Source organism: Dermacentor silvarum, chromosome 10, assembly GCF_013339745.2.
Source record: "Dermacentor silvarum isolate Dsil-2018 chromosome 10, BIME_Dsil_1.4, whole genome shotgun sequence".
Classification (NCBI taxonomy): Eukaryota; Metazoa; Arthropoda; class Arachnida; order Ixodida; family Ixodidae; genus Dermacentor; species Dermacentor silvarum.
Window position 1 is genome coordinate 57944687 of NC_051163.1, and position 27120 is coordinate 57971806.

Below are 27120 nucleotides of genomic sequence, written 5' to 3' on the forward strand. Positions count from 1 at the left end.
GTGGGTCTTCCTTGTGGCACAATGGGATGAAAAAGCAAAAAAAAAGAAATCAAATTATTTTTAAAAGGACATTATTTGTCATTATAGCATAGTGAAGATTGGTACATGTGCTGCAAAGTCGGAGAGACTGGAATACTGTTCAAAAGTGCCATTTAATGACGGTTTCAAGAAGCGTTTGCACGGGAGTGCTCTGGCGAGCAAGAACAATATATTAAGCATGATACATAGTCTTGTATACACATACAACAAAATAAACAGTAACAGATGCACAAATCATTTCAAAGAGGCTTCAAGCAAACAACCGATGTTAATGCTAATTCGTGTACACACAGATTGCAATGACAGAATTGCTGTCGGACACTGCAAAAGAATGTCATCACGATGTGTGTCGCAATTTGATACAATTGACGCCGCTCTGTCTTCGACAAAATGCAGCTGAGGAGAGCTCTTGACACTCCCTGAAGTTTTATCTTGCTTCACTTGTGGCTCCAATGCTTGGCCTGGGCACACAGCTACAACCCTTCAATAGCCAAGTGTCCAACAATGCTTGAGGTATGGCATGCGACAAACAAGCATGCTAGATTGTCAGTCACGCATAACTCGATAGAATACAGCTCCATTAACTGATGCGGTGTGTTATGAACTTTTTATTTGGAAAACTTGTGCAGCTTTACGTCAAGATTACCTTCTTTTAGGCCACACTTAAAATTTGTCAGTAATGGCTGCTTTTAAAAACACCGATCATAATCGCATCTGATGTGAATATACCTCCGTTACAGTCAATATCTGTTATAAAGCATATATTACTATTAGTCAAGCTGATATCAAGAAAAATTTCAATTTACTTCGTTATATCTAGGTTCGAATGCACCAACTAAGCTGTTTGGTTCCACGAGTTAGTTACTCCTAGCACATCTATGAAATGAGAGTGAATCCTTGTGACTGAGTTAATCAACTGATGCGCAGTGCAGCTGTTTGCGAGAGATAATCTAGCTTGCCATTGATAACACAGACATAAACCTACAATTCATGTTCTTTGAAATGTATCTTTAGGCAATGAGACACCCAAAACAGTGAACAAGTGATTGAACACATGGCTTTGTTTACACAGCTCTCATAGCTGGCCCTCCTCACACCTCCACCGAAAGCATTAGTTTACCAACACGGTTAATTCTGCAACAAAAGATAATGCAAAGCTCTTTCGTGCAAACCACTACTGCTTGTGTATAGCAAGCATGACTTATCCCAGCGTTGCTGCCACATACCCTCGGTGTGAAAAGTTTGTAAAACACGACATTCGGCAGAAAGCTGAATTTCCATGGTTCCCGGGAATGCTAGGAGGGATTTTGAGCAACAGCCTATGCAAGCATGTACAACAAGCACAGTGTCACATTTTTTTTTTCACACGTTGGATACCCAGACTGTGCAAAAAAAAAATTGGAGGACGCTTAAGCTTCACCTTTAAGAATGGAACGCGACAGCATTATCGAGCCCCATTCTCATTGCATTTTTCTTTATGAGTAGGCTTCACTGCAACACACAACGTGGGAAAACCAGCTTACACCGACCCCCTTAAAGTCGGCTTCACTTTTAAACACAAATGCATTGCTGGGAAGACATTTTTCCCAGGGGCAGTATAAGCCATCTTGTATCAAAATGTGAAGGCCCTAGGACCTTTTCTTTATTACTTCATTAATTGTTTGCTGTTACCCCAAGGTGCACGCGTGTCCAAAACGCATTTGGCAGGTGAAGTCCCAGTTTGACCTGCAGTAGGGAGCCTACATACAACGCTGTTTTAGGGTGGCGACAGGCCTTTGTAAGGGTACTTGCCACTGCCAGCTAAATTGGCGGGTTAAATCTGGGGCACAAAATGGCGAAAGACCAGCCAACAGATCACATTTCCTGCAACCCTTGGTGACGTGAAATTAACTTCTTTTAATAAACTTTGGCCTCAGCAGCCGGAGACACATGGTGTGTCTGAGCGCCGTACATGACACGTCTACGTTTTAGTTAAACAGACTAGTAAGGACAGTCTTTATTACAGCAAACTTAGAAAAACACCATTTATATATTATGTACAACTGGAAGGCGACAATGCTTAATGCAGTTCACATTCTTGGCGTGAGATAACACTACCACGAGCATGCCATCGTGCCTTATAACTTGTTGCTAATGACTACCCAGCAAATTTGGCGGTAAATAGCGGTCAAATTTTTGGTGCTGTCACCACCCTAAAACAGTTTTGCATGTAGGCTCCTTAACCTGCTGAAGAGAGCGCCATCTGGATGGTGTTTTTGCAAATAACATAGCTGGGTGCGCCGCTGTTTTATGGTAGAAATGCTGGAAAAGGGGTTTGTGTTTGAGTTTCCTCGTAACAGAATTGTTTTCTCGTACATTCAAATTACAATTCGACGCTATCATGTCTGCAGGTTGTGGTCAAGTCGTACTTTACAATTTTCTGACGGATATTACTTTGAGAAATTCAATGTTTGTTCACTAACACACATGGAGGGACTACGCGGTCGGGGTGGTTCGGGATGATTTTCTTGGCCAGGCAACGCCCCCGACGCCGACACCAGATTTTCTGTGACACGGGGCCCTTAACGCTGTCGCATTAAAATACTGCTCGAAGGTACATGTTTGGCAGAGCATTGCATGGCTGGCTGGGAACGACTAAATGAGTGAAAGCTCTGGGTTTTGATAACCTTTCGTTGTAGTTTTTTCCAGCTTTAACTGAAGATACAGCTTTCTTTTGTGGAACCCATGCTCTCCCAATTTCTTCACTGATAGTACAGTCAAATCTCCAATTCAATGAAACACAATTTTACGAAGTGCTTTTGATTTCCCGACACATATTCATCGAGCCTAATGCATTAAGATGCTCAAACCAATCAAGTGAACTAAACGTCTCACCCAATTTGACAAAGTTTTGGGAGGAAACTTGGGTGTGCTAGATTTAGGTGCCGGGTTCAGTTCAGGTGATGGATGCCATTTACCAGTTCAGAATGCTTGCCGCTTCCATTAGGGAACACAAGAGGTGCTCAATGGGCTCACTAAGATAAGTGCGTATGCAGGCAGAAAGTGAAATTTCTTTTCCTCTTCAATAAGTGTACTGTTATCTGCACAAATGATTTAACGAATGGGCTTAATGAGTCATATCAACTTCGTTAAATTGAGGTTTAACATTACTGCTTTTCAATAACGTTATTAGTGCATCATAGTAACCACTGTTGCAATAGGACACACTTTCATGCAGACCACCCACAAACTTGTGGGTAAGCCTAACTTTATTGCACTGCACTGTGCTCCACTACGTCCATTTAATATCATTACTACTCATAGGCGGGCACACCGGACGTGAGGGTGCAAAACGGGCAAGGCACCCCGAAGCCCATTGGAGGGGCTGAAGATTTGTCTCGCCGCACGAATCACTCGCGAATAATTACGTTAGAGTCGGGCAATTCAAAACAGCGCCATGTACAGCAGGCCACAGATGTTTACGGGGCACGGGTTTCACAAGAGATATGAAATGCTGCTTCCTGTAAAGGCACAGCACTTCTAGTTTAATAAATAACTACGTAGGTCATAAAGGCTACTACACACGAAAACTCCTGAATTCAGGCTTTGTGCCCGTGCTTTGTGGCAATTCAGTTTTTTCGCAAATCCCGTGTCCCTTAAACATTTGTGGCCGACTTTACATTATGGTGAAGACTAAGGGCGCTATATAAAGAGCCCAGCGATTAATAAATAAGCCCAATACTGAACCTTCATCTCTGTTCAAACATTACTGAGTGACTTCATTCGAGACACTTGACAACTATCCAGCTAGTCGGTATGTAGCTAGTGTGAAACAAGGTGACGTACACAGAGGCAGGGATGAGGGGAAGGAGGGGGGAGGGGGGTGCAGATCAGATCCGAGGGGCACGACCCAGGAGGTTGGCCTTTGCCCCCTCCAGTGCCCCCATGTGGGAACCTGTGCACAGGCTCTTCCTGCTACTCCACTGAACTGCTTCAATAAGCAGTTCCTTGTCAGCCTCCCGTTTGCCACCTTGGGGTGAAGGATCTAGTCTGTAGCTGAGAGGTGCTGCTCCACAGGTGGTCTCCGCTCGCACACGCACATACGGACTCGCCAAAAGAAGTCCACTCGCGAGTCCTGTTCAAGGGCTATGTGAGCACAATGTCGGAGAAGACGCTCTTGGGTGCGCCGATCCCGTGGGGCTGGTCGTCCGAGCGCATCTCTGCCACCAGTGTGCGCGCCTCGTTGCGTGACATGTCGCCGCGCAGCAGCAGCAGCGACTGCAGGTGCTCGCCCGAGATGTCCGGGTAGCGCTTGATGAGCCCCGACACTTCCAGGCTGAGCAGGCTCGTGTCTTTCATCTTGAGCACCTCCGCGAGCAGAGGAAGGGCGTCCAGCGGCAAGGAACCGTGCGAACTCATGCTGCCACCCCTGCGTGAACTTGCTGTGCAGGCATGAAAAAAAAAAAAGAAACAGTCTGTTTGTATAAAGCTGCGACTGAAAGAACTTGCAATAGAAAGTTCAAATCTCTCTTGCACACAGTACCACAATCAACCAATCAATAGAACTTTATTATCAACGACACTAAAATCATATACATAAATATCTGGTTCGATGGCCTGATGTGGCTAGTTGCCAATCCAATTCAATTTTTGCGTTATTGCCTTGACTAACTATTGTGTAACTTCAGCTTGCTTTAATATGTACACCATAACATTTGGCTTACGTCTGCGCAGTTTTGTTACTTTCTGACTTTGTAACGTTTCCACTTACAAATGATATATATTTATATATATATATATAGTGAAATGCCTTTATAATAAAGTGCTTGGGACCTCGAAATTCCTTCCTTGTTCAGGTCACTTCGTTGTAAAGGTTGCGCACTGTACCGCTCACAATAGAGCAGGTTAAGCACACTCAACAAAAGAAAACCTTTCTGAGATGAACTTAAGAGAGACTTAGTGAAATAAGCTGCCAATTTTTTTTGTGCACACTTGGTCTGACAGATTGTGCAACTTCAGCCAACCTTACTGCACTTCAGTTGACAGCATCCGCAAAGTAAAGCTGCAGATCATCGAATAGCGCTATCACTTCCCTCGCCGTCAAAATTTTTAATTCGTTTACAGGATCTTCATCACTGTTGCTTTTGTTGACGTTAGAGTCTTTTTCGCATTAGATGTCTTTGAAGACATCGGTCGTCAGTTGCGATTGCATCACGTGGCCATCAACTGTGACGTATCAGCCATCGCACCCGTTTGAGGTGTTATAAAAAGCAGCATACTACGAGTTGAGCGATTGCTGGTGCAGTGCAGCTGGACTAGTCGAACCTCAATATAACGAACACGTATATAACAAATTATCGGATATAACGAAGTAAACATATAAATTTCTCGAAAATATTACTGTGCAGCGAATATATGCTTATAACAAATATCGAATATAACGAATGTATTTTCGTGTCAGATACGACTTCGTTATAGTGAGGTCCAACTGTAGTACTGACATTGGCACGCTCTCCAAGTGCATCGCTAACTCTGTCGCTAGCGCAGACCACACCTTGGTGACCTCTGCGGAGGGCCGTGGCAGCAAGGCTACGGGGCATTTGCTATAAAGCAACAAATCGGTTGTCGGGGATGCCTAAATTCCTTCACTGCACAGGTAGCGTAGAGGCATTCAGAATACATATGTAAGATACGAATTCAGCCGGGACAAAATCAATTCTTTGTTATAGAGGTCATTTCGCTGTAGAGGTGTTTGACTGTAACGGTATATACATATATTAGAGCAGGGGCGGATCCAGGTTTTTTCTGAGGTGGGGGTCAGCTTCTGTCAATGATAATGATGATGATAGTAGCCTTTCTTATTTACCGAAATTTACCATTTTTTGCTCACGATAAACCGGCGTTTTATACGGCTAGAGCAACACCTGTAGCCCTCTGTGGTGGCTCAGTCAGCTCAGGCATTGAGCACGCGATCGCGGGATCAAATCCCGCCCGCGGCGGCCGCATTTCGATGGAGGCAAAATGCAAAAACGCCCGTGTGCTTGCGTTGTAGTGCACGTTAAAGAACCCCAGGTGGTCAAAATTAATCCGGAGCCTTCCACTACGGCGTGCCTCATAATCAGAATTGGTTTTGGCACGTAAAACCCCAGAAAGAGGAAGAAGACCTGTAGCGAAGACAGGTATCGGTTTCTCCGAGCTTATAGGAAAAGGACGTTATCCAATACAACCATGTGCTTGGCGGCTGCGCCTGATAATACAAGGTGTTCAAAACTAAGCTTTATGGTTTTCTTAAAATTAGGCACTGGGAGGCACGCAAAGACCACCTGTGCAAATAAGTTATGTGGCTAAGTGGGCACAAAGTGAGATGATAATTATCGCTGTGAGCAGCCCAATTAACTAAAATTGAACAATTATTTTTGGTTGACTGCAGTAAGTGGGTATGTTTGTATTGAAAACTTAGAAACAGTCGTGTTTCTAAACAGTATCAATCGGAAGAATTATTCTAGCGTGTCCGTGCTCCGAGATATCCGACTCCAAATTTCAATTGTCGTACTGCGCAGAATAATCGAGTCGACGCGAGAGCAGTTTATGCTTTGCGTTGCTGTGGAAGGGAGGCATTTTGGACATTTTTAGGGCATTGACATCTTGATGGGTGGAATGTTGTCATGAGATTTGTGCATGACAACACCAAACTTAAAGCGGCAGTATGAAATATTCGTTAGCATAGCTAAAAAGGTTTCTGCTGTTGATGGTGCAGTTGTTGCTCTTGATTTCAATAAAGCTTACAATACTTGGGAATCGGCAGTCACTTTATTTGCATAGCCCAGACAAGGACCATGCCCGGTCGTCTAGTCACCATTACGCAGATAATGGCGCGAGCGGAGAAGCCGCTCGCGCCATTATCTCGGCATGGCAGCTGCCGCCATCTTTATAGGCTGCGCGGTTGCGTGTTACGACAACGGTTACGGGTTCTTAGATTTTTTTTTTCATTTCGCCAGCCGTGAGGGGAAGGTGGACAGTTATTATCTTTGCCAATGCCTCCGCCCCGTTGTCAGACTAAATGCCGCACGCAGCAGCCGCGTCACATCAGGGAGGAGCTTTGCGCCGATACTCACTCTCTTGCATGCGTAATCATGCGAATGACAATTAAAATTTGGAGTTGGATATCTCGGAGCATAGACATGCTAGAAGAATTCTTCCAAGTGAAACTGTGTAGAAACACGACTGCCTCTAACTTTTGAATACAAACATACACACTTACTTCAGTCAATAAAAGGTTAATTATTCAATTTTGGTTAATTGGGCTGCTGACAGCGATAATTATCATATCACTTTGTGTCCGCCTGGCCACATAACTGATTTGCGCAGGTGGTCTGCATGTGCCTCCCAGTGCATAATTTTAAGAAACCCATAAAGCCTAATTTTTACCACCCGGTATATCTAGCCTGTATTGTTTCTTAAAATAATATTTGGGATGATCTTTTGCAGGTTCATTATAAATGCATAAGCACGGGTCCGTCTTTGGAGTCCTGTTGGGACACCTTGATTTTTAAGGAGATTCTTTGTGTTCGGCTGAGACACCTTCGTTTGCTTAGGAGGACTAACTCCCGTATTCTCAAACAGCCCTCGACTCGAAACTCTTACTCCACTCTACCTTGTTGAGCACAGCGCCGCTTCTCGACTGATAAAGACTCGACAATTCTCAAGAATTCCCGTGAATGATCATGAAGCTCAGTGACCACTTCTGTGGAGGGAGGGCGGTGCCATCTTCTCTCTTGAGTCGTGGTGGTGTGTTGACTAGAGGAACGTTCTTGAATACGGACATAACGCTCCGCTCCAACGCAGCAACCACTACGCTGGTTGTTTACGATATGCGAATCACCGCGTATGAAGGCTCACGACGCCACCTACAAGAATAACGATGTGGCGTAGTAGCTGAGAGCGCGAGCCAGTGTCTTCATGTTTTGTTTCCTACGCGACTTCATCCTTTTACACAAGGCGCGCACATCTGCTCCCGTTTCTCTAACCACGCGACGCCATCCTAGGCCCGCGCACTGGCGTTGGCCGCTGACGTCACGCTCCCCCACTTCGCAGCCGCGGCTCTAGGCTTCGCCCCGCTCCGCGAGAACGCCCACTCAGATAAACGGATCCGGCGGGCTTGAGCCTCCTATGCTTAATGTAGGACAATAAAACTGCGAAGTTACAAGGAAAAACTTGTAGCGTACGAACGGCACTGTGCTCGTACTGGATATTGTCAACGTATAACTGTGATCACAATGAGTGCTACAGTTAAAGAAAAGTTGCCTATGCGTAGTTCTTAGTTTAGCTGTTGTTATTATTTATATATGAGCACTTCAGCGAGAGATCTCTTTCATTAAGCGGGTTGGTCGCGGAACCAATGACAGCCAATGAGGCAACCATTGACACCCCAAGGGGAAACTAAGTTAATCAGGCGCGAAGGCGCTCGAGCGGACTTTGGCGTGCTTGGCAAAAGGCACGTCCCCTCGTTCATTTGACGCCACCGATGGGAAGAGACGGCAGGCGCCAGGAGGTCCAAGGTGTTAATGAGAAAAAATAACTACCACAACTTCGCGACACCACACTCCTACGGAATACAACTAAGCTTGTGAGCGAGCTAGCTTTACTTCTACATGGCTGATACCACTGGTACTCGCGAAAAATACTTTTGAAGAATGCTAGTGGCCATATTTTTCTTTGCGACAGGGCCATCCCCCTGTCAGCGAGGGGGCGATACAGAAATCTGAGGGGGGGGGGGTCAGGACATCCGGACATCCCCTCTGGATCCGCGCCTGTATTAGAGGTCAGCTGGTAAAAACAATCAATTTCAAGATATAAAATTAAGCTCAAACCATATGTCCAACATGCATTGTAAGTTCAGAAGTCTTTACAGACAAAAAGAATGATGTGCCAGGTAGCTCAGAATTTGGCGCAGTTTTATTGTGTTCCAAGTTTAGAACTATTAAACTCTATTATAATTACACGCTTGCTCACCAATCGCCGCAACAGTGTGCCTTGACAAACGCTTTAGAGCAAGATGCAGATACTGCGCGCCTTGATAAAGCTTCCAAGCTTGCTGTAGCACTAGCGCATATTTTAGTAATGGCTTAATTGAAGAAAACTACACAAAACATTTCAATATTGTTTACGAAAGTTGGTACAAGTGAGTATTGAATTAATCAACTGAAGTCCAAGTCTGCATCAAGTGCCTTTTTTTTTTTTCTGGAAAGGTTACATTTTATTGCGATAGCAATTGTATGGACACTCCAGGCGCATTTCCGTCGTCGGCGTCACCGTGATGTTCCATATAAACTCCAAGTGTGATAACACTGTGGTCGCGCACCATACACTGTAGGTGCGAGTGGAAGAGTGTGAGGGTGAGCTGAGGATGGTGGCTTGATCTTGCGCGCAAGGGAGAAAGGTGGGGAGGAAGGGTGCTGGCTTCCAGTGGGCGCAGGGCACTGAGGGGGGAGAGGGGATTCTACTCCTGGCAACGGCTGCATATGGTACAGCTAAGTGCGGGCTTTGAAAGTGATCTGCGATGAGTACAGAGTTTAGGTGCGCTGAGGGCTTATAGCTTCGTGTGCACTGTGTTCTCGCAGCTTGGTTCGCATTGAAGCACAAAGGTCAATTTGCTCGCTGCTGCTGCCGCTCTCCCTCACGCCAGCATTTTGACAGCAAGTGTCCATGCTCATCCGAATGAGATGTGTTTATGTTTGCCTGTGCGCACGTGACACCTTGCTTGTTAGTTTAGTTAGTAAGCTAATGGCTGATAAAACTACTATCCTTACTTCGTATAGCTGTCTACTAATTTGCTTTCGCAATCGATGCTTTGCCTTTTGGGCGAAACTGCGGCATTTTGTATATACGCATCTCCACTCTGTCACTGCCATTGTTTACTTACTCTCAATGCTATTCAGCTATACAAAGATATATGTATATATGTATATAAATAAGCCTCAGAAGAAAGAGAGGCCAAGAAATAAGGAAAGTTCTGTGCAGTGCATATGTACTTGGACAGTGACAGAAAAGCAAGTGCTTTACATAAACTGCTTTTATACGTCCATGTTGAACTGCCCTTCCTTTGTGCTTGGTGCCCACAATAAGCCGTTGATACTTTCACTCTTACCTGCTGACGGTGGTGTGGCCTTCCTGAATAACTCTGCAAGTTTGTCACTCTCTCGGTTGATCTTCTCGGCTGCATCCTTTCGCTCCTCGTAACCCTGCAACGTTAAGAATTGCGGCACCCTCGTCAGGTGTCCTCTAGGTGATCAGGTGAGCAAATAGTATTCACACTGTATAAAACAGGTAGGCGTGCAGACACGAACACAAGTCGAGGGAAGCGGACAACACGACCTGTTGTGTTGCCCGCTTCCCTCTACTCGTGCTTGCGTCTGCATGCCTACCTTCTTTTCTGACATGAACCCCTATCAACTGTCTTAACTTAGTCATTCTGAGCAAATATGCTTGGATAATTGCAAATCCCTTGAAAGAACCGGAAGAAATAAAAATTAAAAATAAAACAAGTAAGGAAGAAGAAAGCACAGAACACTAGTTCCCGTTGGCAGATGCCAGGTCATCAGCAACGCACCGATAACGTGGAATTCTAGAGTTGCCACTGGCCAGCCAATTGGGCGATGCGCCACCATTTGACTCATTGCTCCGAGCGCTTGCCGCTCGCCTTATCGTCGACTGGCCAAAACTAACCACTCGGAACACATTCTCCAGGTGCACTCAGAGCCCTCGGAGGTGCTTTTGCCTTCGTCCTGGGCCGGTACTCTTAGACGAACAATTCCGAGAGATTGCATGACTCGCGCCAGATGCATTGGCATCTATGAGTGGCAGCCTTCTTGCCACAGTGCCAAGCAGGCTGCCCTAGCACAGTGCCAGGAACAATGTCGCCCGTGGTCGGAGACGCATCCTGTGCCCAAGTGAAGGTACCCTCGAAAGTGATTGTTCGAGAGTTGCCCCGTAGAGCACAACTAAAGATCAGCTAGAATACTGGTCACATTGGCTTCTGCTTTTTTATGTTGGAGATGACTGTTCGCTTCAACAGAAGCGGCGCTGATGTGTCGCTGCTTCCAGCCTCATATTGCTCTGGGAAGTGGCTGAACACATGCCTTCTCTGGCTCCAACCTTGATCGTTTTCCGCAGCATTGCAATTTGAGTTGGAGACTGGTAGGAACTAGCCAAATGTACCATAAGCATGTTCTGAATCTGAGCCAGATGGAGTGCGTCAATTGGTTCTTTTCTTTGCGAAATAGCAAACGTACCATAAGCATACTCTGAACCTGAGCCAGTTGGAGTGTGTGAATTGGTTTTTTCTTTGCCAGCATTGCTTTGGGCTGAGCCGAGAAAAGCGAGGAGCTGGTGTTCTCGTTCTCTCGGTGGCTTTTATCTGAACTTATGTTGGCAAAACCAGCGGATGGTTTCTAAACTTTTTAGCACGTGAGAATCCAATGATCCATTAGAAGGACATGAATGCTTCTAACCATGCCATCCAGCCACACAAGGTTTTACTAAGAGCGGTGACTTCGTAATAGTAGTGCTCTGATGTACAATGGACTACGAATCCAACTTAGCAACCCATCCACACATTTTCAGCAGAAGAAATTACTGCGAAAGCTGCAGGCTCTCACAGCAGCTGCTGCAATCATCTCAAGAAATTCTTGAGATAATGATGAGAAATGATGTTGAACACGTGACTGACTTCAATAACGGGGCTGAGATAGGTCAAGGTGAGGTCGCTGGCTGCGGCTGAAAGCTGAGGCGAGACCAAAAGCACCTCAAACTCAACGAACGAGGTTGAGTGCAATTATCACATCCAATTTGAATCTGAGGCAAGGTCGAGCCATGCAAGGTCATTGGCTCACCTTCGACCATGATTTGACGTGTGTGCTCAGTGTCCCCTCATATGTTTTTAAGGTACCCGATAATAAAACTATAGCTAAAAAATTGTCAAGGAGCGTTACTGACTATGGCTAATAAGCTCAGCAGAAATCCACAAGGCGGAGGAAGTTTTATAAAAATTGTCAGCTTCACGCCTTCAGTACAACGGTACTGAAGGTGTCTCTTGGAAAGCTGGCGTGATAGGGAACACTGCCAGCGGCGTCACACCTCGATGGCGCACGAGACGAGACGAATGAAAACCAGTCAGCATTTGTCAGTGCCGAATGAAAGGTTTAGATAGATTTCTACAGAAATTTACCGTCCGTTACGCTTAGTCCAGTGTGTACACCGCAATGTAGTATGAACACAGTTCATCGGCAAGAATGCTAATGTATGTGGGCAAAACGCTAAAGCCAGCAGTGGAAGCCAGAACATTGCCCTCGCTCTGGCAGAGCTGATTGAGCAGAGCGTGACGGTGCGTCCAATTGGCTTGTTCGCTTTAGGAGCCAAAAATGCTGCACATGCGCACGAATACCGTGACAGACTAGGTTTTATCGCCAATCGATCCTGTACCAGACGAAATTTTTCTTCAACTGTATAACTTTCTTTCTGAGAAACTTGTGTGGGTTTTCTTTTTAGCATTGTGCTACTTCCCATTTGGATGACAACTGTTTCCTTTTCAGGAGCGTTACTGAAGCGCGTTACTGATTAAGTCGAGGGCCACTGGTTCCCGTTGTGCGATGGAGCAAAGAAATGGTTTTCTATTCAAGATGCATTGCATACCTGCCGACCCGCGAGCTTTAAAATTTGTAACAATCCCTTGCGCACTACGTTGATAAGTGGCAGGGGAATGCACTCTTATTGTTTTAAAGGTTGCCCTGAGCATGCGCCTTTTGTGGGATACATATAGACTTTCTTAATGATTTACATTTAGGCACAGCACACGAGCAGCAGCAAACTTGAAACAGCAAGCACTGACAAGCAACACATTATTTTTATGACTTAGCTGTTAAACTGACATCAAATAATATTCTGGAGTCTTGCATATCAGAACAACAGTCTGATTATGAGGTACGCCATAGTGGAGGGCTTTGGATTAATTTTGACTACCTGGGGTTCTTTCACATGCACCCAAGTACAAGTAGCACATGAGCATTTCAGCAATTCGGGCCCATCAAAGCGCGCGCGGTCGCCTTAGGCAACACCATAGTGCACTAAGCTACTGTGGTGAATATGGCATTGCCATTGCCGATTTTTACTGCTTACGGAACTAGTCTCTACACTCGAACCTCGTTATAACGAAGGCGAAGGGCGAGCTGATACTACTTCGTTATATCCGTTACTTTGTTGTACTCATTATTGTCATTTACTGCAATATATGCCTGATGGGGTTCACAACTGTGAACATGGAAATAAGAAGACGGCTTTGCGGCCCACGGAACCACTACACGGCCACGCATGCGATGAAATCTGAATAAAACAACAAAAAGAATCTTAGGCATGTGCAACAAGTGACTTGGCACCCAACGCAACAGCCTTTAGATAGCTTCCTTCTGTTCCATTGTGATGGTCCATTGCGTCCGCTTTCCACTAACTGGCTCGTGGTGAAACAGCACGTGGCAGACAACACAGCACTCCACTGTGAAGGGGTGAAAGCAGGCTTGAGCCTTTTGGAGCAGCTCAGGGAGCCGGAATAATGCTGTTTTTGAGCAGCTTTGGAGCAATGAAAGGGGAGTTTTGGAGCAGTGCAAGTTTGTTTTAGAGCAGATTTCTAGGGTCCAACATCATTGTTAATTGCAATTGCCATTTTTTCTCACGGCGCAGTTTTGCCATGGTCACCGCCAAGGGCACCACCAACATAGAAACCTAAGACCTTCAGTTTAATATATGCGCCGCGTTGACGTCATAGGTTATCAGAAAACGTGCCAAGGCCTCCTGTTGGGGACATGTTGAATGGCAGCGTTAACTCAAGGACACGCGGCCAAGCGCGGTCACTGGCCAGCCTGAACGTTGTTCTATGCAACGAATGAAACTTCCGGGGTAACAGCACTTAGAATGTTCACGACGTACTCTGGGCCAGGGATTTATACACCCCTCCCTCCCCTCTTACAGAGAGGCACTCATCCTAGAAAAAAAAATTACGCTGATCCCATGCACTTCAAGATGCATTGCATACCTGCCAACCCGCGACCCGACCCTCCGCTTTAAGAAATCTTTACTTTTTGCGGAGGTGGACGCTACGTAGTCCAAATTTTGAGGCCATATTTTGATGTTCAGCGCGCAGACGACAGTGCTACACTACGACCTGCAGGGAGCGGAGAAACCTTGACGTCACGGTAAACGCAAGACATGTCCGTGTGTTTTTGTCTGTGCAACTTCTGGCGCTCAGAGCTGCGCGCCGTACTATAGTCATGGACTATACTATAGTCATAGCCGTATGCGTTCAGTCACACTGGAGCTGCCCATATTCGCCGCTACCAACACAACTAGGTCTCTCGAGCCGATACCAGTTTCACAAGCACCCGCAAGCCTTCCAGCGGTAGCACCCACGAACAGCAATCGCTCGCACAGACACAGAAGAATATTTGCAGTTAATGTACCGACCCTACGTGATGTGGGCCAAGAAACCATGTCGGGTATTTTACGTATGTGCGAGGTGACACGGTGCAACTGTATAGTTTGTGTAGTCCCAGTTGTCTTTTTTAATTATTAATTCGTGAATGGGGCAGCCACGGTTGGCCTAGTAGTTTTCTTGGATATTGTACGTACCGGATGTACGTACTGTGCCAAAACCAGTTCTGATTATGAGGCACGCCGTATGGGGGACTCCCCCCCCATACGGCGTGCCCCCCCCCCCCCCCCCCAAATCGAAATTCTGAATAAACCCCTGTTTGCAGGTATGCAGTTTGTGAATCCTGCCTCTCTGTCCTCCTATTGCCGCTTGCTCACATTGGTCCTCAAAAGTGCGAGACACCCACCTTGAAGGTGATCTTGCGCTGCAGGATGGCGTGTATGTACGACCGAGCCAATGCCCACTGCACCTTGACGGCCAATATCTCGAGGTTCCTGGGCAGCAGGCGGGCGTAGTCACGAAAGTAGTCCTCGACAGTGGCCGAGACCGTGTCGATAATGTTGGAACCCGTGAGGAGCCACTTGCGAGTCATCACGTCCATCAGCTCCTTGTTGAGGTCCAGGAAGAGCTCATCGCGCAGCGAGTCCAGGGTACGCTCCTGTAGCCGCTCTAAGCTCTGCTGCAGCCGGTGGTAGACCTGCGAGAACGGCAGTTGTGAGCAAGTACTAGTGGCAATGTGCCTTGTGAACTAGATGCAAGCAGACAACGTTCTAACCGGGTGTAGAGAGAAAGAAGCGAAGGAAAGTTCAGATGCTAACACACCTTGCAAGACATATGACACACAAGAGGCTTCAGACAAGATGTTAGTTGGTTCATTCAAGGCTTAATAGCACAAAAGCAACTAAGGCTATGCTGCACCATCCACAGGACGATAATATCAATAAAATGTAGAAGTAACCATAGTTGCATTACCGTAAAGTTTATTTAACAAAACAGTGTCGCCTAAAGAATAAAAGATGTATGTAAGGGGTACAAGTGGATTGTCTCCTAAAAATAAAGTGGTGTAAAAAGTATGTTCAATCTGTATAATTCACGAAAGTATTTTCGTTGTGTTGTTTTAATGGCACAGCATGTGATTAAAATGTGTGTTATTGTAAGTGGTTCTCAGTATTCGTTGCATATAGCTCAGACAAGGTGAATAACTTGCTATTGCATGCAAACTCTCAAGTGATTACACATCAAAGACGTTTTGTTCTTTAGGTGGAATGAAAGAAAATGTCCCTTTTCAATGGCAGATCACTTGAAGCAGACAACACACAGGACTGCTGTGCGGTGCTCATCTGGGGTGGTATTCTTGAGTGAGATCTTTTGCGGATACTACAGTTAAACCTGCTTATAACGAACCTTCATATAACGAATTCCTGGATATAACGAAGTTTTTCGATTCCCCGCCGTTACTCCATAGAAGCGCATGTATTTGAGACCTCTACTTAACGAAGTGGCAGCGGGAGACCCCCTCGATATAACGAATTTTCCCCTCCGACCACCTAGAGATTTTGCCCCAAATTTTGTCATTTTTGCGCGAGCAGCAACCAGAAGCACCTTCTCCGCCGTGATGGAATGCGAAGCGAGCGCACGTGTGCGAGGCGGCCCTGCATCCCTCGACCCGGCGATCTTGCCGCCGCGGGCGTGACCTTTCCCCCTCCCTTCATTCAAATCTGATCCTGCCGCTTGCTGCAGCTGGCCTAGCCCGCCAAGCCGGCACTCCCTCCTTTTCCAGCTGATGTTGCCGACGTGCTGGTACACGCTGTGGCACATCAGACTCGATGAGCGCGGACACGCGCTGTCAAACGCTGGCGGCGTTTGGAAGCGCCGCTGGAGAAGCAAGCGAAGTGACCTTCGTGGCTGTTGTCCATCGCTTCAACGCAAACTGAGCGCCGAGAACACACAGCACGCAGAAAGCTACGAGCCGCCGACGCACCTACACTGCTAGACTCTGCCCCAACGCAGATCGCTTTCAAGATACGGCCTCAACGACCGCGCGCCGCCCCGCACTTTGGGCGGCCAATGCCACCGTCAAGCCACCAAGCCAAGCGACATGAAAAGTCAAAATGGCCACTCGGGCCGGCGCGGGGTGGCAGTTCGCAAGGTATGATGCGGGAACGGTCCCACAGTTGCGACGCAACAGCGGGGTTACCAATGCATTGGGTTCTATGGGAGCTGTGCCGGGACCGGCCGAAAACGACGTAACAGCCGGGAAAACGCAGCCCCCGGGAACGTAACAGTGGGGTTCTACTGTAACACTATACGACGCTACGACGTCATCGTGACGCTCGCTCTTCGTTTCCAATGCCTCGCGCTTGTGCGAAACGACACGCATCCACGCATCCGGTACCTGGTGTGACATTTCGAGGATGAGTGCTTCGACGAAAACGGGTGCGCGTTACAATTGAGGGCGCGTTAGAATCGAGTAAATACGGTAAACGTTCGTTTTTCGAATTTTCGTGCCGAACCTGCATATAACGAAATCCTCTTTATAACGAAGTTTTTCGGGAATTTGTCAATTTCGTTATATCCAGGTTTAACTGTACAACCACCTTTTGCAGGATTTCACGCGATTTTCCACAAGATGTGTCCATGTATCTGGCCTCAAGCGTTCACCTGTTCAAAGATAGCAAGCTTGCCACAGTGCCAGCAGTGCTGTCAGTCATGTATACGTCAACATGTCCCGGCGCAGAGTCATGTGAAATCTCGCAAAGGTGACCGTACCTCCGAAAGCGACCGCTCAAGAGTGCTGTCCCCGCTCTTAAATGTCATCTGCTTTATGTCCTGTCATAAAGCAACTCTATTTTGTTACCTTCGGCCATCCCAACTTGTGCCTGCAAATTTCCTAACTCCATCACTCCACCTAGTTTTCTGCCGTCCTCGACTGCGCTTCCCTTCTCTTGGCATCCATTCTGTAACTCTAATGGTCCACCAGTTACCCATCCTACTGCATTACATGGCCTGCCGAGCTCCATTTTTTTTCTCTTAATGTCAACTAGAATATCGGCTATCCCCGTTTGCTTTCTGATCCAGACCACTCTCTTCTTGTCCCTTAGCTTAGAGCTGCTCTAGGGCGGATGACAATTCTTGCTTCATCTACCTCGCAGATTTCTACAGAACATATTGGCCAAAAAAAATTGTTTCCGATTCCTAAAGCTAGAAAATGCTAATGAAATTATGTGGCTAGTTCCTACAGCAATGCTACATGCACGTTTTGGTTCTGTAGCATTGCCTACATAGCCAGCAAAAGTCCTGCGCGATGAGGCACCCTTCATTTCGCTCTGAAAGATGTCAACCAAGTTGACCTCACCTGGTACGCAAAACAGGCGAGTGTGTACGGTGCTCACCTGGGACACCTCGTTGTCTCCTTTGGCCAGAGCGCCCTGACCACTGCAGCAGTCGCTGTAGGACTTCTCAAAGAGTTGCCGGAACTGGAGACAGTTGTTGGCCACGGCGATGACGTAGTGGGTGAAGTACTTGCGCACACTGCGGTCCTCGAAGTGACGGTCCCGGAACTCGCTCACTGCCTCCATGTAGGAGGCCACAAACTTGGTCGTCTGCTCTAGGCTGATGGTCAGCACTTTGCGCACCAGGTCGGGCCCCACCGTTTTGGCGACCTGGAGTTCAGTCACCAGTCCTTTAAACCTCAAACGCCCTCACGATCCACACAAGCGAAAGAAGCTCACAGAATGCCAGAAGCTTCAAAAGAGCTTCCGACACAGTGCAGCAAAGCGATGTGAGAAATTATAAAGTGAAGGTACGAATGCTAATTGAATGAAGCATCCTTGACCTTCTATGTAAAAGCAATTTAATAATTCTATGTAAACACAATAGTATGAATTAATACAGAATGTATGAACTCTAAATAAACATTATTCAGAAATGACGGATTGAGCTATCATCAGCAGCCTATTATGTCTACTACAGGACAATGGCGTCTGCCAGCGATCTACAATTACCCCTGTCTTGCTCCAGCTGAGTCCAAGTTATGCCAGCAAATTTTACAATTTCATCACTCCAGCTAGTTCTCCGCCATCCTCGAGTGCGCTTCCCTTCTCTTGGCACCCAATCTGTAACTCTAATAGAGCACCGGTTACCTGCCCTATGAGTCACATGGCCTGCGCAGCTCCATTTTTCTCCCATTAAAGGAGCCCTGAACCACTTTTTATTAAAGTTGGAAATGCATTCGAAGTTAAAATAGACTATTTCAGAAATACTTTGGCACAAAAAGTACTTCAATGCGTCAAGAAGCGGAATTATTGGCAATCAAAGGTCGCGTATGATCCCGTTCGCTGTGCTCCCGTTCCTACTTCAATGCCTTGCATTGTGAAGGCTACGGCGGAGCGGGGCGTGCCCACAACGCTCCGCCTACAGAACGTCACCGTTGCACGCAGTTGGATGTTGACGTAGAGGCCACTACTTCTTATTTTGGTGCCTACGACGTGCCAAACGTGGTTGTCCTCAGCGAGCCGCAGTGCGCTTAGCCAGTGGACTTGTCGCGGTACATCGCAGCGGCCACAGTATCTGCGCTAAGTAGCAGACTGCAGCTACATGCAGCTGTAGTGCATATGCGCAGCATTTGCTTTGTGCATGACAGTGCTTGAGTGTGCACTCGTGCTCACATTTTCCAGTCTGGCCATGCTACGTGAAGCGGACCAGCTTTTTCCTGCACCAGCTTGACCGGCGGATGGCAGCCACATTTTTCTTGTGCATTTTGAATGGCTATCAATAGCTCAATACAAAGTGAAGTCTGCCAAGGCATCTAACCAGGAGTGTCCAGGAGTGGCCAGGAGTGAGAGAGCGCTGGCAAGTGTGTGTGTTGTTGGACTAAGTTTCGCGTGGTTCGAGGCTAGTTGAGTGTTCAAAACTACTTGAAATTAGCGAGACTCGACAGCTACGACACCGATAAGCAAGGTGGCCAAAGTTTAAACAGACAATGGTCGGCTTCTTCTGGAAGTACGTAATTCTTACTGAAATTTAAAAGCAGATTTTTGTTTACTTCAGCCTGTTTTAAACTGCGTCAATAAATATACACAGTGACAGTAGAAAGAAGCGCACTGATCCAAACACCCTTCTTGATTGACGTCAGCTATTAGACAATAGCAGCCGCGTATGGGAATCTGCAGTATTACGAAATAAAGCACCAAGAAAAGAGAGCGTTTGAGAAAAAGGCGACTTCGCGCTCTGCTTGCGAGCTCCACGCACCATGCACGACTGCAAAATTTGGCTGAGATGTTCACAGCAGCGTATGCTATTCACAGACCGTTTTTTCAGCAAGCCCAAGGAGTGGTCGAGGACCCCTTTAATGTCCACTATATTATCGGCTATCCCTGTTAACTCTCTAATCCACACCGCTGTCTTCCTGTCCCTTAATGTTACGCCTATCAATCTTCATTCCATTGCCTGTTGCGTTGAACTTGTTACGTGGACTAAAATGCTCGCACTGCCTTGGTGGCGTGTCCTCGTGTGTTACACCGCCGGCTCTGCTTGCATCTGTGACAGTTTGCCATGCTTCGCACATAAGTTCGTGCCAGCAAGTTTTCAGTCCATGCTGCCTCATACTGCCCCCTTCTTGGGTGTGTGTGCCTGGCTTGGCTGAGTCTGACTGGCACTGGCTGCTTTGCTTACAAATGAGCAAGTTGATGTGTAATGGCAGAGGCTTCTCCTCATGACTGTAAGAAACGTACGAGAAGTTCTGTGCGAGTGCAGAGGAATAAGAAGAGCAGGCTTAACCCCCTTTTGCTAGAGGAGCTTCTGCATTCTTGACTCGTTGTTCGTTACAGCGCCTTTGTTGCTCATATAGAAGTTTAGTGGGTGCACGCACCTGCAGGTGCTGGTCGACCATCTGGAAGACGATCATGGGCGCCGAGGTGTGGTAGCAGCCACGGCTGTCCATGTCCGGCTCGCACTCACGGTGCCAGTCCTTGACGTCGGACTGGAGTGCATTGCGCAGCCAGTCCTGGTAGTTGGCCACCAGGGTGCCCAGGTACTTGTCGATCAGCTGCTGCACGTCCTGCCGGCCCAAGAGGGGTTCCAGGGTGTGCGTCTCTTTGTCCAGCGCCAGGTCCGGGTGGCCCATTAGCTCCTCGCTGGTGTACACTGTTAGCCAGCCCAGCACCGTGATGTACTCGTTGCCTTCCAGCTCGTTGGCAATGATGCTCTGCAGGTGCCGGGACAGGCAGCTGTGGTACATGCGCACATACCTGCCGCGCGTCACAGCAAAGAAGAAAAAAAAATAAAAGACAAGTCAGGGCACTTCGGAAGTGGACAGCGAGAATTGGCAAGTTAGTTCCACGGAAATCTGCAAGAGGAAGTTTGGCTCTGATCTGTTAGCGTCTCGGTTAGCTCCGGTGCTAGGGCAGCTGTCCCGGAAATGCACTGGTCGCACGTTTGAGCCCCAGACCAGGTCAAAATTTTTTTAGCGGTGAAGTTTTCTTTCTGAGAAACTCGTATAAAGGTTTCAATTTGTAGCTTTACGATACCCTCGGGTGGTATTGTGTAGGTTTACGGGGTTTAATGTCCCAAAGTATTACTAGAGCTATGAGAGACTGTCACAGTGAAAGGTAACAGTGAAGAGATACCACTGTGAAGAATAACTGGCCACCTTTGATTATGTAGCATGCACTTAAATCTAAATAGGTACATGAGATTTCTCACATTTTGTCCCATCAGAATGCTTTCACGGCAACCGAGAATCAAACTCGTAGCTTTAAACTAAGCAGTGGAATGCCGTAGTGACTTAGCCACACTGTGTAGACATGTACTAGCTGTTTCAGCAACAACTACATACTTCTACAGGAAGAAAGAATGGGGTAACATCCTATACTGACTCAATGCTTGCATTTAATGCACTACATTAAAGCACTCACGACAGAGCTGTTATTACATGGATGTGCATAGTACGTGCCATGTGTTAGCAGCATCCATGACGGCATTATTCTGCATTAGTAACGAGCTCTACAGTGTTACCCTCCACATATTATGCTGGAGAGTCTCAAGTGAGTGGGCACCTGTTGAAGATGTCATATTCTGGCGGGAAACAGGGAGCGCAGACAGTCTTGACGGTCCTCAGGTCATCCAGGACAATCTGCCTCGTTACCTCCAGGTGTCGCACCAGCCACATCTTGTTCTCGTGCCGGTCTTCAAACTGGTTGCCTTCGATGCGGTCCTCGACTGCACTTTCCAGCACCTGTACAAAGGTACGGGGTTGGCACGCCTCCACAACCATGTGCCGAAAATTGTGAGAACATCGAAAAAAACTGGATCCACTGAGGATGCATTTATTCTTTTAGTACATCATATCTTCTAAGTAAATGTTTTATGTTCAAAGTACACCTCACAAGTCATTGTCAATATTTTAATATGTGTATATTTTATGCAGTTTACAGCAACTGTTTTTAGGCCCTTACATAGCCACGTTACGTCTACCCTTTGTCACCGATTGCATCATCAAATACTTCGCGATCATTAGCACTTGCAGAAAAAAAGAAAAAAAAAAAAAGAAAGAAAGAAAGGAAGAAAGAAAAGAAAACATATCGTCGTCATTTCAGGAGGGTGCGCCACTAACTATGCATTTAATCCTTTGGTGAAGGCACGTTATTGATCGTTGTGATTATTATAGTAGCAACTATTAGGCATCATTATTAAATGTGATGGGTAACTAAAATAACGCATTCATTAAGTCTCTACACATGATGTGCCAAGCAGCCCACACTCAGGCCTCACCACTAAGAAAGAAGTTCAAAATTTTCTTTCATACTCTTGCGTCTGAAATGTATGTAATGCATTAGCATTCGTGCACAAGAATTGTGCGCCACAATGCATTCCTGTCAACTCCTGGAAGACGACTTCAGGGCAGCAAAACAAAGATGCTAACAGGCTTGCACCAGTGTGATCATAAAAAAAAAAAGGCAGAATTTCCACATTTATCTACATACCTGCCAACCTGCGAACGTTAAAATTTGTAAAGATACTCACAAACATGACAAAGGGAGGTGAATGAGGAAAGGGGGGGAGAAGTATGCAATTTTGTTTGTTTGCCCTGAGAATCACCTTTGGTGGGATACACATGCACTTTATTTATGATTATTTGTGTTTAGACGCAGCACATAAGGAACAGTAATCTAGGTACAGCAGAGACTTAGAAGCGATACAGTGTACACCTTTACGCAACATTTGTACCATGGATCGAGCCCCAATTTGTAAAATTTACAATCGATTCAGGAGAGATGGCACGTATGCACCTAGTCAAACTTGCAATGGAACCACAGTTTAACAGCGAACCGCCGTTTTTGCTACACTTGGCACCAATCTCACCCGTTTTCATTCCGAGCCTCGAAATATATTTCCTTTGCCCTCCTCACAACTTGCTGAAAGTAAAGCATGCAGCGAGAAGCTGTGGCTCGTACTTTCATTTGAGAGTTTTAGCTGAGTGTTTACAGTCTGCTCCTCTAGAACCAGTGCGTCCTAACACCTTCCACACAGCTGCTCAGCGGATCAGCTCAGCGCTAGCGTGTGCATGCACAATGCTAATATACAAACAGCAGAAGGCAGAATGCTGCTTTTGCTTTGCCATGGAGACGATTGGGTGAAGTGTGACAGTGTGCCCATTAGGATTCCTTGTTGTTACACAGCCAAGCTGACCTTATCGAAAATGTCAAGTCAACGCAGTTCTCAGCAGTGCCACAGTGCATAAACTGTGAGCAGAGCCCTCCCCGCCCCATAAGCAATGTTTAGCTAAAGATTTCTATTATCTATAGGGACACTAAAGAGATGCACTAAATAAGCTTAGACTGACAGAAAAGTCTTTAGGATCTCTATTTGCATTATTTCATAAAAGAAGAAATTAAGACCAAGCTTGGGTTCTTTAATTATTTCACACCGACACCACAAAGCCAGCACATTAGTGCAGTGTCACAAGTTTCACAGTATCTTCCCGAATTTCGGCCCGTTGTGGGGCCAGTAAAAGTTCTCGAAACTATCCAGCTTTGGTCTCTGGCTAGATTAGATCTTAGATGGCTACATTGTCCATCTTTGCCAATAAAAATTAACTAGAAGTGAGCAGACACCGTCTAAATCCATGATGCCACAGCGAGCTGGCGTGGAAACTTCAGCGTGGCGGTGCCCCCCAGTCTTTTTGTTTTTGCTTCTTTTCAGGCTTAACAAGCCTCCTTAAACAGTAAGCGCGGCTTTTGTTTTATTGCAGAATGGTAAATTAATTTACTAATACAGCTCAAGTTATTTTTGTTTATTTAGTGTCCTTTTAAAATAAAGAAGTATTGCAATGCGACCCTAGGCCATCGCCGAGCTATGTGCCAAGCCACAGTGAGCGAGGCAGTCATCGAGCAGCAATGAATTTTAAGAGGAGTTAAAGAAGTACTGGCACCTGTTCACTTTCTCAAATGTCTAGCTGCTCAAACTCATTCAGATCTCACCGAACTACCCTCTTACCCACGCTGACCTGGAATGATAACGTCTTCCTCAAAGAATATGCATCCCTCAGATTCACACAAAGCCCCGCTCATCAACGGAGGCATCACAATTCACGAGTCGCACCTCGAAGCAGCGCTTCCTCCACTGCTTGGGCCTGCTCGGTGGCAGGAAACCGCCCGAGGACTTCTGACGCTCCAGCGCCGCCTGGTCACGCCGCTCCTCGCGTTCGATAATGCGCAGCGCAGTCACCACCACCTGCACGTTGGCGCAAAAGGCACAGTTTGGTATGACATGTTCGCCAAGAGGCATCAACGGAGTGAATGTGCACATTTCCACAGGAAGCAAAGTTGCGACAAGCTTTGACCACTGCGAGCGTGATGCGGGGCTTTTGCACACAACCTTGGTTCATTTTGCACCCAAGATGGTGGACCTCCGTCTGCCACCTTGATCTAAGAATTCCCGAGTCCTTGAAAACTGCACCAGCAGTGCCAGGTACAGCGCCAACCGCTGTCACTCACCTGCGGTTCCTTGCGCACCGAGTTGAGTGTCCTTTTCAGCACCAGCCAGATCTGCTTGCCTAGGTCGTCTGAGAGCTTCTCCACATCCACGAAGTACTGCTTGAGCATGTTGCGGTCTGTCACGCTCTGGCTGGGCAGTTTGTGCAGCTCGTAGAGCAGGTCGTCACGAGAGTTCTCCAGCTCCGACAGGGCCTGGTGTGCATGCAGTAGCTTGTCGTTGGCAATCAACTCCTGCGTCTTCTGCACACTGCCCGGGACGTTGAAGATGTGCTTCAGGTTCTCGATGGCCGCTCCATACTGAGAGTGACGGATGCTCTCTTCTTTGACCTCCTGCAAGATGCAGAGTGAAGGAAGAGAAAAAAAAAAAGATAATGCCTGTTTCATAAGCTGCAATTATCGCAGCTGCGGTTTCCCCATATGCGAACTTCGCAGTGCCATTTCGCATACACTGATCGCGGTGGCTGCAATTTTTGCATTTGTGAGAACCTACTGCAAGATTAATTACAGTAGAACCTTGTCGACACGTTTTTCTAGGGGACCATGAAAAAAGAATGCATGATCAGGTAACAAATAACTGATAATGCTTGCGGCAGCGCTACTGATGGGACAAAAGGCCACTCTCACACAAAACCTTATTTGAAGTTTAACAGGCAGCCAACAAACTATTGAAAGCATGGTAAGTAGAGCTCGCTATCGCTGCCTGGTGGCTAGGCTGCATGTTAAAATCTTCTTACGGGCGGCCATAGGCATTAATCACAATACATTCGAAGCGCTTGCGGGCTCCGAAATCGTTTGTTATTCAGGTCACTTCGTTGTAAAGGTTGCGCACCGCATAGCTCACGAGAGAACCAGGACACAATTATTCTTTTGTTATACAGGTCATTTCATTGTAGAGACGTTCGTTATAGAGGTGCTCTACTTGAATGGCGACTAATTTTCATCTTGGACTGCTCTTAAGTCATTTATAATAACACCTGCTTTTTGAGCACTGTCAGCTCTTTTTCACTTTCCCCACAGTCTTGTATATCAATGCACACAGCCTTTTATTACAAAGTAACTGCACATGACATATAGAAGGTCATGAGACACTTTATGGGTCTTTCGATATTACTCCGTGAACATGGGTGAGGGGCGACCGCTTTTGTCGCTCCTTCTCTTGACTTTTGGTGACCGGTGCTAATCTAAACACAGCAACGGCAAAATATTTCTGCGCCACATGGCAGGTCCTGCCAAATGATCGTTTTCGGTGGTCACAGTCAAAATAGTAAAATTCTCGAATTGAATACAAATTGAACAGCAAGGACTATTTGGTTTGTATTAGAAATTTCAGATTTAACACACACCTACATTTAAGCATGCATTGCCGTGTTATAGACGTTCTTGTGTGCAAGCTTTGCAAGAGTGAACTTTTCACTCCGTGCTAACACTTCTTGATTTCAGACTTCTTGAAGTTCTTCCAGACATGAAGTTTTCACGTCTTGTAGAGCAACATAAGCCCTACATAGCATCAAATGCAATCATAGGTTACCAGGACACATTAATACCCTAGCTGCCTACCCAGGATGCATGCTATCCTGGGTAGGCAGGGTAGGGTTCTACCCTATGATGCTATGCTATGCATCCTGGGTAGAACTACTGTCACAAATGAGCCTGAAGGATCTAGTGTCAGTCATTAAAATAAATAAATAAAGAAAGAAAAGAAAGAAAGAAAGAGAAGAGGGACAGGCAAAGAATTAACACAGTGAGATAAGCCCTTGTGGGAGTCTTAATTCAAACCATAATTAAGCATACTTATTATTTGAGAAACTTCATTTTTGAACGTCACTTTATGCGTTATTTTCCCCTGCTGCTGTGCTCTAGCTAGACAAAGCGTTTTGATCGAGGCACTTTCGGTTATATCGCGATGTCAGTACGTGCTTTATTTTCGACATACAGTGTTTTCGTATTTTTAATCCTCAGCTATGTTTGCGCGTGTGTGTGTGTGTGTGCAAAAAAATAGGATGAAGATTGAAATTAGGATAAGCAGCAGAGACAGGGCCGCTTATAAGCGAACTTTACAGCTGTCAATGTATACCTGCAGTCGCTCGGTGAGCCCTGGCAACGACTTGAAGATCTCCTGGACATCCTCGTTGAGGTTGCGCTGAACTTCGAGCAGGTCGTCAGGGATGGACTTCTGCAGATTCAGGGCGGTCCGGAAGCCGTCGAGCTGGGACTGAAGCGCCGTTTTGAGCATGGATTCGACAGACGCCTTTTTGCGGCTGACGCGCTTCTTGTACTGCTGCACTTTTTCCAGCTGCTCGGGCACTTGCAGCATCGTGACGATGTGCTTGATCGCCGTCGCCTTGGCCTCAGCCTCCAAAGCGTTCACGTCCATGGCTGTCCCGAGTTCCACGTTACTCGATTAGGTATTGTAACCCTGGTTCGGAAAGGAGCGAGCGTCTGCTCGCGACGTCCCCTCTTCCGGGGTTGAAGGGTGTCAGCGAACTGTCCTCTCGGCAACCGCCATTTGTGCCGGCTGCCTTTCTAAATCCGCCACTTCCCGCTCGTGTCACCTGATAGACATAACGCAACTTAAAAGTTACGACGTGGTTAATAAATAAAGGAGCAGGAAGCGACGGCAGGCACAAG

General features: G+C 46.6%; 1 protein-coding gene across 1 annotated transcript; it reads right to left on the reverse strand.

Annotated features, from left to right (window-relative positions):
* Positions 1-133: 133 nt before the first annotated feature.
* LOC119431988 (exocyst complex component 3) lies at positions 134-27120 on the reverse strand. The gene is made up of 9 exons (XM_037699429.2): positions 26567-27120; positions 24493-24822; positions 24098-24229; positions 21553-21731; positions 20367-20745; positions 17890-18159; positions 14904-15194; positions 10166-10259; positions 134-4460 (listed from the first exon to the last, which is right to left on the reverse strand). Exons 1-9 carry the CDS (start codon positions 26864-26866, stop codon positions 4165-4167), a joined length of 2271 nt encoding a protein of 756 aa, XP_037555357.1. The 5' UTR covers positions 26867-27120; the 3' UTR covers positions 134-4164.

Bases quoted from the DNA above. Each gene is read 5' to 3' on its own strand.
- LOC119431988 (XM_037699429.2), bottom strand. From the start codon at position 26,866: ATGGACGTGAACGCTTTGGAGGCTGAGGCCAAGGCGACGGCGATCAAG. The intron at 21,732-24,097 runs GTGCGACTCGTG...ACCTTTGTACAG, and splicing joins GGAGGAAGCGCTGCTTCGAG to GTGCTGGAAAGTGCAGTCGA. The intron at 18,160-20,366 runs GTGCGTGCACCC...ACTGAACTCCAG, and splicing joins TGGTCGACCAGCACCTGCAG to GTCGCCAAAACGGTGGGGCC.